Source organism: Rhinatrema bivittatum, chromosome 2, assembly GCF_901001135.1.
Source record: "Rhinatrema bivittatum chromosome 2, aRhiBiv1.1, whole genome shotgun sequence".
NCBI classification, from domain to species: Eukaryota; Metazoa; Chordata; class Amphibia; order Gymnophiona; family Rhinatrematidae; genus Rhinatrema; species Rhinatrema bivittatum.
This window is the reverse complement of record NC_042616.1, coordinates 455,983,182-455,997,694: the sequence shown is the minus strand read 5'-3', so window position 1 is coordinate 455,997,694 and position 14,513 is coordinate 455,983,182. Positions and strand designations below refer to the sequence as shown.

At 44.5% G+C, this 14,513-nt stretch overlaps 1 protein-coding gene across 12 annotated transcripts in view; it reads left to right on the top strand.

Moving 5' to 3' along the window:
• Window positions 1-1,278: 1,278 nt before the first annotated feature.
• RBFOX2 (RNA binding fox-1 homolog 2) overlaps window positions 1,279-14,513 on the top strand; it is a 932,501-nt gene continuing 919,266 nt past the window's right edge. For all 12 annotated transcript variants that reach the window (XM_029590392.1, XM_029590393.1, XM_029590386.1 and 9 more), the window contains exon 1: window positions 1,279-1,562. In XM_029590392.1, the coding sequence (XP_029446252.1) occupies window positions 1,410-1,562 (153 nt within the window). In that variant the 5' untranslated portion in view covers window positions 1,279-1,409. The remainder of the gene's footprint in view (window positions 1,563-14,513) is intronic.

Sequence of the window (14,513 nt, the reverse complement as noted above, 5' to 3'; positions counted from 1 at the left end):
ACGGTTACCGTCCATGTGTATCATTTTCCAAAGCGTAAAGGGCAGGGCCCTCGTCGGTTGCTGTCTGAATCCAGTAACCAACGAGATCCGGGCTTTTACGGTTTGTCATTTAACAGGACAAGCAGGAAGACGCGCAAACTTGTAATATTTTTTCTATGGTAAGAAACTCAGAAAGCAGGCACATCTAGCAAACCCTGGCAGAGTCTCCTACCTTCAACAATAGAAACAGACACTAAACAGGCTAGGGTGACCTGGTATCTTTAAGATAAGTACCGCGGTTGCCATATCAGTCCACTTGAATAAGTAGAAACAAACAAGTTATAGCGGATACTATTTTGTGTGATTCACAATAGATTTCCGACTAGCTTTCAAAAGCTAAAACTCCCTTCCAAATGAACAGGTCAAAGTATAGCGTTGCTTCCTAACTGGTCACGTTGATCTTGTCCAGGTATGTAGTGCATGCGTGGACTTGCACTTTTGCTTTTCTTCTTAGGGAAATTAATAGCCAAATGAAAAGACAAAACATAAACTACAAGTCCGTGGGGTGAATGTGTATATGTACAACGCTGCGCATGTCCAGAAGCGGTTTCAAAATGATAAACGGTAGTGGCGAGTAGTAGTGATAAAAACAGGACCGGCACCGCTTAACCAGCAGAAATGGAGCCAAGGCAATACTATCTGGCGATCCTCGCTAACCCCCCCCCCCAAGCTCCGGAAACCCCCAAGTACCCCCCCTCCAAGCCCCGGAGACATCCGAATGCAACCCTTCTCTCGCCGGCAGTTGCCGAAGTTTCCCGAACCCTGTGCGAGCTCCTCCCCCTCTGCTCTCCGCACTGGCTCCGGGGCTCTGACCGCTGTCACTGCGTTGGTTCGGTCGCTTTTCGTCTCTTGCCGCTGTTGCCGCTAACACCATTAGCCTTCTTCTTTCTGTTTTCTTTTTTCCTGCCACCCAGTCAATAACATCTTAAAGGCCCCGCATCCCGTTCATCTTCAATTCGGCAAAGTACTGCGCGGGGTTTTTTTTTTTTAATTTAATGTAAGAATTATAGTACATATTTTTTAATTTGTATTTGCTTGAAGCTGCAGATTTTCGATGTCACTTGCTCCTTGAAGAGATTTTTTTTTGTTTGTTTTTATTTTACATATTTACGAGGTAGCGAGCACACACACCGCTGCTTTCCATTTCGCTGTGTGTGTGTGTGTGTGTGCGCTTGCGCGCGGCTCCTCTACTCTCTCTCTCTCACCCCCCTTCTCTCGTCACCAGCAGGGACTCCGCGCGGTTCTGCTGCAGTTGGTGGCGCGTGCAGTTTCCACACACAGGCGCGCGTGCTCTTTTTCCTCCCATCCTCACTACGCTCTCACTGTTTTGGTTTCACGGTTAGGGGGAGGGGTCGCGTTGGGTCTGGGACATGGCGGAGGTGCCGCTACTGCTGAACCCCAGCCGGGGCCTGAAGCGGGAGCCAGAGCGAGGGCCCGGAGGAGCCGGCGACGGAAGCGGAGACGGCAAGCGACAGAAGCTGGAGGGAGAGGAGGCGGCTGGCGGGGGACTGTTGCTACTGCAGGTGAGTGCCGGCGCCCCGGGGAATGCGTGGTGAGGAGGGAAGTTCGCCAGTATGCCAGAGCCGCCCCCTCCCTCTGCCTGCCTGGTCCGGCTTTTGACGGGGGTAACTGCAAAGAGTTTATGTTAGGAGGGCGGTCAATTCCGTGACCCTCCTTTGTGTCCGACTCTTCCCGCAAAATGTCTCCTGTGAATGTCTGGAGAATCCGCCCCTTTTACTCCTGAGGTCCTAGTCACCGGCCCCCTCATCCGCATCCCATGGACGGCAGAAAATAAGACATGTGCCATCAGAGCCTCGGTCACGCAAGCTTTCCTCCCATAACGTCTGTATAAAGGACACTCTCTCCCCCCCCCCCCCTCCCCCAAATAATAAGAAATAAAAACACACTTTGTAAAGCTAGCCCAAAATAAGGGTTGCCTCCTCACCCGCTCAAATTTGCGTGAAACCTGCGGTGATCTTTCAGATAATGCTTCGTCTCCTTTATTTCTCAGCCTCAGAAGGAAAGTGTTTAACAATAATTGTGTCGGATGCGTTTCTGATTTTTGTTTTCAGAAATTAGCCATACGTCGTCTTGCACGTTTTGAGTATTTAATGGATTTTTGCTGGATACAGTGAAGGGGGTGGGGAAAGGTCTGAGAATATCGCAGAAACACGGGAAAAAAAAAAGGCCGGAGGATAGCACACGATGGGATTAATAAAATAACTTTTAAATAAAAAAAAAAACAAAAACATCAGAAAACTAATTTTGGAGATGTAAAAATTATATTAACTTTTGAGTGTGCCTTTGAGTCACTGTTGAATTTACCTGAGAATGTGATAGCCTCCTGTCTCCTTTCCTATTGTTTTTTTTAAAACACCTCCTCGGGTATATGAGCTGCAAGTTGGTTTGGCCCTGAAGGGACTGCCTCTTTAAAAGGTATTATAATCATAATATGTGTTGGTTTGTTAAGGTTTAATAGTTACATCAATAGTTTAATGGTATGTTATACTTTATTGGATGGTCCACAGTCTGTTCAGCCTGTTTTCCGTCAAAACTGTTATATGGATGTTAGTTTATTTAATACCTATTAAGAATGTCAATGTAAAGCCTGTTGCTAAGTTATTGTTTAATGTAAACCGCGGTGATGTATTTCCTTACGTACTGCGGTATATAAAAACCCTTAAATAAATAAATAAATAAATGTTTTCCTGGACATTTTTTAGTATCTGCTCTGTAGAATTTTTTGGTCTTTTTCAGAACCATGCTAAAACTTTTGGATTTGTGTTCTTGATGTGTATATTTTGTCAGTTTCGCCTTGTTAGTTTTTCATTTATGTGCTGTATTATGTGTATTGAATTGAGCTGAGGGATAGGGAGAAGGGTAGGTGAAATGCCTGCCCCAGGCATAAAATGGATCCTGAGGAATTTTTAAAGATTTTAGATTTGTGTTTGAAGACAGCTGTGAATGGAGAGGAAAATCTTGTTGCTTTATCGGATCATGGATTAAAAAGTTTTGGCTCATATAGCCCATATTAAAATGAGTTTTATCCTGTGTAGGCCTCTTGTCCCTTTGGTTTACCGGGGATGTATGAGCTGAAACTTGATAAGGGTAGGTTAGAGTGGTAACGCATAAAGAATCCACCCTGCAGGAAGAAATTATTTTTAAAATAGTTTTGAGAAGTTATGGTAAAGCAGTTAGAGTAGCCAAGAAGCAATATTTTGTTTCAAGGATAAAGAAGACTGAAAACTCCACTGAGGAGCTATTTAGAATTGTGTCAAATATGAGGTCTCCATCAGTTGGGCTATGTCAAGTTTTGCTTCTTATTTTGTAGATAAAATTGCAAAGAGTAAGATGTAGGTGAGAGCATGTACTTGTTTAAGTGGTGTTCTGTCTGCAGTTGCCAAGGGGATGGGGAAGAGCTGGAGGAATTTCAATCTCTCAAGGAGGATGAGGTCAATGTGATCCTTTACTTTCAAAGATTAATCCTATAGGTTCAGTTTTAGATCTTTGCCCTCTATGGCTTTTTGAAGGAAATGAGTGGATTTGATCTGTTTGATAATACCTAACAATACCTCTCTGTCTAATGACAGATTCTGGGATCCTTTCAAGGTGGCAGTTATTTGACCACTTCTTAAAAAAAATCCTCCCTTGACTCCAAAGATTTGAATAACTACAGGTCTGTAGTGAATTTTCCTTTTTTAATCAACATTAATTGAGCAGGCAGTCATGTAACAACTATGCCAGCACTTTGATGGGATGATGTAATAAGACTTAAAATGGGCACTCGTAGCCACATCCACTGGGAGCCTGATGAGGTGCTGCATGAAAAAGGACATGCTAGGAAAGAATTGTGCATCCCTATCTCTCTCACAATTGCGATGGGCGTTCAATGCAAATGTCTATTTTTATCCTGCTTCTGGCAATTTTGCTGAAGTTGCTGGACACCCATAGCTAAGCACCCGTTGCTATTGTGTGGGCATATTGTACGTCCAGACTTTTTTTTTTTTTTAAATCAAGCACATATCTTTATTTTTAAACCCCGCAGGTAGTAAATTTAAGTGTTGCAATGATACTAACTAGGAGGAACCACAGAGGACTGTATTTTTTAAATTTCTCATGAGCCCTTGACTTGCGGATAACGCCACCTCCGGAGCTGGAGTTAAACTAGAGAACGCGCTGTATCTGTAGCCAGCCCTCACCTCTGGAACAACCTTCCTCCCGCACTCAGAACTGACCCCTCTACACCCACCTTCCGAAAGAACCTCAAAACCTGGCTCTTCCGGAAAGCATTCATACTAGATAAATAATCCCACACAGCCCCCCCCTCCCACCTTATAACAACCCCCTTCTGCCCCCAGTCCCATTCCTGCCACTGTACATAGTTAATTTAATTTATTTAACTCTTGATATACTCTGTAAGAAGTTATTCTAATAAGCCTGTTATATTGTAATAATACCTTATAAAACAGTTTATGTACTTGGTTAGCTAGTTACTCAATTAAGCTGTTATACTGTATCATGTCATAAGGCAAGCCTTAGACATCTTGTTATATATAAACCGATGTGATATGTCAAGTCGAATGTCAGTATAGAAAAATAAATAAATAAAAATAAATATCATAGTTTTTAACATTCTCTTAGCCTGACTGTATAGTTAGTGCTGGTATTACAGGTAATACAATGGCTTAGTGTTCTTTATATTCAAATGGGAAAAAACTTACTGGTGTCCTTTTTTTCATCCTGTTTTGAACAGTTATCGGTTCCTCAAGGATCTACATTTTCACTGATTTTAATATCTATATAAGGCTGTTGGCAGAATTGATCAAACAGCTAAACTTACAGTTCTGTATTTATGCTGATGACATGCAACTTTATGTTACCTTAGGAGCAGATAGGGATCTTCTGCAGATAGTCTAATTGCTAATTTGAAAGCCATACAAGAGTGGATGAGTCAGAATAAACTTGTATTGAATCCAGCTAAAAGTTAGATGTTATTGGTGGAGAATTCTGCACTAGAAGATCTGAAACCATACAAGATATAGTAATTCCATTAGTCAGGTAAAGATTTTAGGAATGGTTGTTGAAAATGAGCTAAGGATGGAAGAGCATATTTATTTCTAAGGACAGTTTTTTTCTATCTTTATGCTATTTATCAAATGCGAGCAATTCTGGATCAATTAAGGCTTCACACATTACTTTGAGTTTTGATATTGTCATGGTTAGACTAATGTACCATTTATTGAGGTTTATCAAAGTTTTTGAAGGCTTCAGCTGATTCAGAATGATGCAGCAAAGGTGGTGGCTGGTAGCAGATATAGGGACCATATTACACCAGTATTGAAGTCACTGCAGTGGTTACTAGTGCAATACATACTGCATTTTAAAGTATGAATGCTCATATTTAGAGAAGTCCTGGGACAAGCTTCTAAATATTTTTGGAATCATTTAAAATTGCAGGTAACTTGTAGGACATTGACGGTCATTTATCAAAATGTATTAGGGCGTTATCGTGGTGTAATGCATTCGATAAATACATCATGAAATGCGTATGCAAATTTAAAATTAGTGGTTGAGTGGGTGGAGTTTGGGCAGAGTAAAGGAAATGAGGGCTGGTTAATGTTGTGTGTGATAACGTAATGCCCACTATCGCAGGATTTAACGCTGGAAATAGCGACACCATTTTTCTGAGCGTTATACCTGCGATAACTGTATGTTACGGGATTTATCGCAAATCCCGGTAGGGGAGAGAGAGCGATAAATTTAACTTGCATTGTGAAAAAATATCTATGCGATGTGGTACCAGGAAAATTATCCTAACCATGCCCTTTTTTTTTTATCGTGGGTGCTATTTTTGCTATATTTATAGCAAAATGATAATCTAGGCCTAAGATTGGTTTCTGAGAGATGTAGTTAATGGTTACATTGATTAAAGAGATTAGAAATAGGGCTGCCTTTTGTGTAGCACCTCATTTATAGAATAGTCTGCCTAAGAATTTGCGATGTATTTGAGATTGTCTTGTTTAAAAAGAATCTTAAGTCTTTGCTGTTTGGTCAAGTTTTCCCAGAAGGTTAAAGCTGAGTCCAATGATTGAGTTATAGTACTTGAATTCGTATGATCAGGGGATTTGACAGGGTAGGGCTTGGGGTGGTTGGCTTTGGCTGTGTAGGGTTGGGATATGTGGGTAGATAAGCTCAGAGGGATGTTAGATGTTTTTATGGAGTGCTGCTGATTGACTATTACAACTGGGAAGAGAGGTGTGTATTTGCTTTTGTTGATTTTAAGGTATGTTATATCATGCCGTGAATGCCTTTGGCAGGAAATTGTGTAAGAAATAAATGTTCATTTTTTTCCATATCTTTATTGTGGTGTTGGAAGAAGGATCCATCTGAAGAAAATAGGATAAAACATAAGCATTGTCAAGCTAAGTGTAAAACATTGATAAGACAGGCGAAGAGAGAATTTGAAATGAAATTAGCCATAGAGGCAAAAACTCATAATAAAAACTTTTTTAAATATATCAAAAGCAAGAAACCTGTGAGGGAGTCGGTTGGACCATTAGATGACAGAGGGGTTAAAGGGGCTCTTAGGGAAGATAAGGCCATTGCAGAAAGACTAAATGAATTCTTTGCCTCCTTGTTTACTAATGAGGATGTTGGGGAGATACCAATTCCGGAGGTGGTTTTCAGGGGTGATGAGTCAGACGAACTGAACGAAATCACTGTGAACCTGGAAGATGTAGTAGGCCAGATTGACAAACTAAAGAGTAGCAAATCACCTGGACCGGATGGTATGCATCCTAGGGTTCTGAAGGAACTCAAAAATGAAATTTCTGATCTATTAGTTAAAATTTGTAACCTATCATTAAAATCATCCATTGTACCTGAAGACTGGAGGGTGGCCAATGTAACCCCAATATTTAAAAAAAGGCTCCAGGGGCGATCCGGGTAACTATAGACCAGTGAGCCTGACTTCAGTGCCGGGAAAAATAGTGGAAACTATTCTCAAGAACAAAATTGTAAAGCATATAGAAAGACATGATTTAATGGAACATAGTTAACATGGATTTATCCAAGGGAAGTCTTGCCTAACAAATCTGCTTCATTTTTTTGAAGGGGTTAATAAACATGTGGATAAAGGTGAACCGGTAGATGTAGTGTATTCGGATTTTCAGAAGGCGTTTGACAAAGTCCCTCATGAGAGGCTTCTACGAAAACTAAAAAGTCATGGGATAGGAGGCGATGTCCTTTCGTGGATTACAAGCTGGTTAAAAGACAGGAAACAGAGAGTAGGATTAAATGGTCAATTTTCTCAGTGGAAAAGGGTAAACAGTGGAGTGCCTCAGGGATCTGTACTTGGACCAGTGCTTTTCAATATATATATAAATGATCTGGAAAGGAATACGACGAGTGAGGTTATCAAATTTGCAGATGATACAAAATTATTCAGAGTAGTTAAATCACAAGCAGACTATGATACATTGCAGGAGGACCTTGCAAGACTTGAAGATTGGGCATCCAAATGGCAGATGAAATTTAATGTGGACAAGTGCAAGGTGTTGCATATAGGGAAAAATAACCCTTGCTGTAGTTACATGATGTTAGGTTCCATATTAGGAGCTACCAACCAGGAAAAAGATCTAGGCATCATAGTGGATAATACTTTAAAATCGTCAGCTCAGTGTGCTGCAGCAGTCAAAAAAGCAAATAGAATGTTATCCCAGGACAAGCAGGATGCTAGTCCTCACATATGGGTGACGTCATGTACGGAGCCCTTAAGCGGGAAAAACTTCTGGCAAGTTTCTAGAAGCTTTTAACTGGCTGCCTGAGGCTACTGAGCATGCCCGGCATGCCATGATATTCCCTGCCACAGGGGTCTCACTCCGGTCTTCTTTTTTCCGCGCTGCTAGCTGCATCACGGGTTATAGGAGCCCTGTGAGTTACCTCACAACGATAAAGTTCATTTCCAAATTTTTGCCCCATACGGGTCTCGCTCGGTTTGTCACCGGCTACCATATACTTTTTCACTAAAAAACGGAGTCCGAATTCATCGACGGATGTCGACGGAGAAAACTTCAGGATTCAAAAAATGTCCGGCCTGCAACCGGACTATGTCGATCACGGACCCGCACGTCGCGTGCGTTCGCTGTTTGGGTGGAGACCATGACATCGCCTCTTGTGCCCAATGCCAAGAAATGACGGTGAAAGGTAGGAAACTTCGCCATGAAAAGATGGCTCCAATTTTTCAAATCCAGACGTCACCGTCGCCCACGACTTCGACAAAATCCTCACCGGTGGGCATATCGAAAAAGATACTGATAAAGAAAAGGATCCCGGAGGGTTCGGGGGATGCTTCTTCGCCAACACCATCTGTGGCATCGTCAAAATCTGTATCTGAGGTTCGCACAAAACATAAACACCGTAGGCACCATTCAATTCCTCCATTGCCACCGCCAGAGGAACCGGTACCTAAACAACGAAAGTTATCATCGACCTCCGTAACACCTACAGGGGAATCGATACCATCGACTTCTGTGACAGACTTAACCGCTTTGATTAAGCAAATTGTCACTGATGCCCTTAAGGAGAAGATACCGGCGTCATCGCCGATGCCGGCCCTAGGGTCGATGCCGGCCACCGGGCCGATGCCGATGCCGATGGACCAGTCGATGCCGACTATCGTGTCGATGCCCTCCTCGATATCGATGCCGGTGCCATCGTCGATCTCGATGCCGATGACGGCGGCAGCGTCTGCATTAACAGCTCTGTCTATGTCGATAGATGTGCCCAGCTGCTCTTCAGCGATGCCCGCTACTCAGCCGATACCAGCAGCCTCATCGTCGATACAAATGCCGGAGCCATCGATGGAATTGAATATTTTACAAACCTCGATGTCCACAATGGCTGCCAGGCCCATCTCCTCAATGATTCCCATTTCTATGTTTTCTTTCCTAACTTCAGCACTGCCAACTACTTCGCAAGCAACACCTCAATACACCCTAGCTCCGTCCAGAGCTCCTGTACAAGGGAAGAAGGCATCAGGAAAGTCTAAGCACACTTCCATGCATGCTCCAGAAGTTTCTTCTGAGAAAAGGTTGCATGCCATACTTACAAAAAGGTATCAGGACCTTTTAGCTTCCTTGCCTACACAGCCTGAAGAGGAAAGTGAAGTCAGTGATGGTGCACCTGACATTCAAGATCCTTTACAAGGCCCATCTGGGGTGTCACCGTCTAGAAGGCTGGAACATCATCAATACCAGCCCCCAACAGACACATGGTCGGATACACAATCGGAGCATTCTTCTGAAGATTTTTTATCAGAAGGTACTCCACCTCAGGCCAAGAAACAATCCCCTCCTGAGGACTTATCATTTGCCTCCTTCATCCAGGAAATGTCAGAATCCATCCCTTTTCAGCTCCAAGCTGAAAAAGATGAAAGACAACAGACACTGGAGATACTACAATTTGTAGATCCCCCAAAACATAACTTGGCTATCCCAGTGCATGAAGTGCTGCTGCACCTTCAACAAAGAATTTGGGAACACCCGTGTACAACACCTGGTGTAAATCGGAGAGTGGACTCCACGTATTTAGTTCAAGCAGCCCCAGGTTTTGAAAAACCACAACTGCCACACAACTCATTAGTCGTAGAATCTGCTCAAAAGAAATCACGCAGATCCAGGGCGCACGCCTCTATTCCTCCAGGGAAAGATAACAGATTCCTAGACCTTATGGGAAGAAAGATTTACCAGGGAGCCATGTTGAATTCCAGAATTGCTGCGTATCAGCTGTATATGACGCAGCATCAGAGAAATCTCTGGAAACAGATAGAGGAATTTCTCCCATCCCTACCTCAACAACAACAGGAGGCAGCACAACAAATTGTGCAAAAAGGTCTAGATGCTGGAAAACATGAGGTGCGAGCGGCGTATGATGCTTTTGAGACTTCATCCAGAACTGCAGCATCTGGCATCAGTGCACGAAGATGGGCCTGGCTGAAGGCTTCGGACTTACGTCCGGAAGTACAAGATAAATTAGTGGACTTGCCTTGCCAAGGTGATAATTTGTTTGGCACAAAGGTGCAAGATGCCGTGGCACAGCTTAGAGAGCACTCTGAAACATTAAAGCAGCTCTCCACTTTGTCACATGAAACTGCACCTCACCCTACCCGTAAGCCGCCACGTAGAGACACAAGACGCCCTTTCTACAGGCCAAGGAGATATTACCCTCAGGTCTCTAGACCACGGTCTACAAGACCTCAACAACTTCCTCAGCAAAGACAGCAACGAGCTGCAAGGCCGCAGCCTCCGCCCCAAACAGCTTCCACCTCTGGTTTTTGAAAGCCATCCCAGAGGGCAGAGCCAACCAAACCCTTTTCCAGAATTACCAGTAGGGGGAAGGATTTCCCAATTTTACAACGAATGGGAAAGTATTACCACAGATCAGTGGGTCTTATCCATAGTTCATCAGGGTTACCACCTAGACTTCACATCTCCCCCTCAGGATTTTCCACCACAAAACTCCTATCTCGAACACATTCCTCACTACAAACGGAATTATCTACTCTTCTGAAAGCAAAAGCTGTGGAACACGTACCACACTCTCAGAAGGGAAGAGGATTCTATTCCCGGTATTTCCTCATTCCAAAGAAAACCGGAGGCCTTTGTCCCATTCTAGATCTCAGAAATCTCAACAAATTTCTAAGGAAAGAAAAATTCAGAATGGTATCCTTAGGCACCATGCTTCCACTCATACAAAAGGGGGATTGGCTTTGTTCTCTGGATCTCCAAGATGCATATACTCACATACCTATATTCCCACCTCATCGCAAATACCTAAGATTCAAGGTGGGACACCAGCATTTCCAATACAGAGTCCTACCATTCGGCCTCGCCTCAGCTCCCAGAGTATTCACCAAATTCCTAGCAGTAGTAGCAGGACATTTGCACAAACAAGGTGTTCATGTCTTCCCTTACCTAGACGATTGGCTAATAAAAAGTCAGTCGCAACAAGGAGCACTGACTTCTCTACATCAGCGGTTCTCAACCGGTGCGTCGCGACACACCAGTGTGTCGCCAAGCACCGGCAGGTGTGTCGCGTGGCTCCCGGTCCCTCCCGCTGCTCGTTCTTCCCTGCTGCCGTTGCCGCCGGGCTATCAGCACGTTCAAGCCCAGCGGGAACGGCAGCGGTGCAAAAAAAAAAAAAAAGCTGTGGCATCCGCGGCTGCCCTTTTCTTCTTCCCGCGCCTGTATCCCCCCCCCCCCCCCCCGGACCCGGAACAGGAAGTGATGCGCGGGAAGAAGAAAGGCCGTGCCGCGTGATAAACTAGCAGGCACGGCCTTTCTCACGCGGCACGGCCTTTCTTCTTCCCGCGCACCACTTCCTGTTCAGGGTCCGGGGTGGGGGGGGATGCAGGCGCGGGAAGAAGAAAGGCCGTGCCGCGTGATAAACTAGCAGCGGCCACTGCTAGTTTATCACGCGGCACGGCCTTTCTTCTTCCCGCGCACCGCGTATCACTTCCTGGTCGGGGGGGGGGGGGAAATGCAGGCGCGGGAAGAAGAAAAGGCCCGCCGCGGATGCCACAGATTTTTTTTTTTTTTTGCACCGCTGCCGTTGCCGCCGGGCTATCAGCACGTTCAAGCCCAGCGGGAACGGCAGCGGTGCAAAAAAAAAAAAAAATCTGTGGCATCCGCGGCTGGCCTTTTCTTCTTCCCGCGCCTGCATTCCCCCCCCCGGACCAGGAAGTGATACGCGGTGCGCGGGAAGAAGAAAGGCCGTGCCGCGTGATGAAGTAGCAGCGGCCGCTGCAGCATCGGCCCCCAAGCTATTGCAGCAGACGGTAATCGGGAGAGGAGAGAGCAGCAGGAGCCTCCCGCGATCGATGGAATTCTTCCTTATTGGCCTGCGGGGGCTGGAGGAGGAGGAGCAGCTACCGTTGGGGGGGGGGGAGGGAGAGAGAGAGGAAGTGAGTGACAGAAAGAGAGAGAAGCAGCCAGCCAGCCTGTGTGTGAGAGAATGTGTGTGATTGAGAGCCTGTGTGTAAGTGAGAGAATGTATTTGATCGAGAGTATGTGTGTGATTGAGAGAAACTGGTCAGAGAGCTGATGTATGTGTATATGTGAGAGACAATGAAAGTGACTGCTCAAGGAGATGACTGATGTGTATGTGAGACAGTCAGGGATGTGTGTTTGTGTGTGTGTGAGAGAGAGAGAGAGAGAAAAAGCATGGAAGTGAGAAATCTGGGTATGTGAGAAAGCATGGGAGTGGGAAGCCTGTGTGTGTGCATGTATATGAGAGAGACTGGTTGGTAAGGTGACGGTGTGACTGGTGTGTATGTGAATGTGAGAGAGAGAATGTGATTCAGGGAATGAGAAGCCTGTGCACGTGGAGAGCGAGCATGGAAATGAGAGAGAGAGACTGGTGTGTGTGTATGTGTGTGTAACAGAGAAAGTGATTATGGGAATGAGAAGCCTGTGCATGTGAAGAGAGTGAGCATGGGAGTGAGAACCTGGGTGTGTGTGAGACACAGCATGGGAGGGAGAAGCCTGTGTATGTAAGACAGAACATGGAAGTGGGAAGCCTGTGTATGTGTGTGTATGCATGCATGAGAGAGATCAGGTGACGGGTGTGTGTGTATGTGTATGTGGGAATAAGAAGCCTGTGCATGTGAAGAGTGAGCATGGGAGTGTGTGAGATACAGCACGGGAGTGAGAAGCCTGTATATCTGAAAGAGAACATGGGAGTGGGAAGCCTGTGTGTGTGTATGCATGAGAGAGATCAGGTGACGGGTGTGTGTGTATGTGTGAGAGAGAGAAAGTGATTATGGGAATGAAAAGCCTGTGCAGGTGAAGAGTGGGCATGGGAGTGAGAAACCTGTGTGTGTGTGAGACACAGCATGGGAGTGAGAAGCCTGTATATCTGAAAGAGAACATGAGAGTGGGAAGCCTATGTGTGTGTGTATATGCATGAGAGAGATCAAGTGACTGGTGTGTGTTTGTGTGTATGTGAGAGAGAGAAAGAAAGTGATTATGGGAATAAGAAGCCTGTGCATGTGAAGAGTGAGCATGGGAGTGAGAAGCCTGTATATCTGAAAGAGAACATGGGAGTGGGAAGCCTGTGTGTGTGTATGCATGAGAGAGATCAGGTGACTGGTGTGTGTGTATGTGTGAGAGAAAGAAAGTGATTATGGGAATGAGAAGCCTGTGCATGTGGAGAGAACAAGCATGGGAGTGAGAGACTGGTGAGTGTATGTGAGAAAGAGAAAGTGATTATGAGAGTGAGAAGCCCATATATGTAAGTGGAACACGGGAGTGGGAAGCCTGTGTGTGTGTGTATGGCATGAGAGAAACTGTTCAGGAAGGTGACTGGTGTGTTTGTCAAAGACTGGGAGATGATTGGTGTGTGAGAGACAGAAACTGGTCATGGGGGCATGACTGGTATGGTGTGTGTGTGTGAGAGACATGGGCCCTAAGGAAGAGGACCATGAGTATAGAGCTTAGCCACTACTGCTGCTTCTGGTGTGTGCTACAGCCTGCATGGAAGAGGAGTAGGACAGCTGCTGGAGGGGGTAAGTAAAGGTGGCTTTTTAAGTTTATTTTTCTTGATTGACTGCCATTTTAATTATTTAATATTATGTGATGTGTCTGCTTTTTTTGAAATATTTTATTGGTGTTTGGAGAATTTTTAATAGTTTTTATGAGTTTTTAATTGTTGGATGTTATTCTGTTCATAGTTGTTGTGAAACATTTATTCTGCTTATTAGTATAGTTTTACAATTATTTCTGTGTGGGGATCTATAGCTGCTTGTTAGTTCTGTTTTCCTAATAAGAGGTGTATTGGTTTTTAGGGCCTGATTTTAATATTTATAGTGTTGCCTTTTCATAGATAGGGTTGCTCCTGTTTGAGTGTATTCCATAATACAGGTGTAACTGTGTGTGGATTAGTTTATGTGCATTACTACAGATCCTGGGAGTATGTTAGGTCGGTTCTGTGTCTGTTACAGAGATATTTTACTAGCATGTAAGTGTTTTATCAGTCTTATTTGTTGCGTTTTCTCAAGAGGACATGCATTGGTGGTAAACTGCTGTCTTTTCATAAGTAGGGCTATTGAGCCTGAAAGTAGAAGGAGTTTGAGTTGCTGTTACTGAGATGACACCAGAACCAGAATATCTTTTTTGTAGATGAGTTGAATGGGGAATGTCATAATTCTGCTTTACATCCATTATTGTGGATCAGGGGGGTTCCCGTGGATGCAAACTGTACATTTACATCTAGCCCTGTGACGATCATGGGTCAGTGTGTCACGCATGTGAGAACCATCTGTCAGGTGTGTCCCGACAGAAAAAAGGTTGAGAACCACTGCTCTACATTACACAATTCAGTTACTTCACAGACTGGGTTTTCTCATCAATTATCAAAAATCCCACCTGCAACCGTCTCATCTCCTCCAATACATAGGAGCAGAATTGGACACAAAC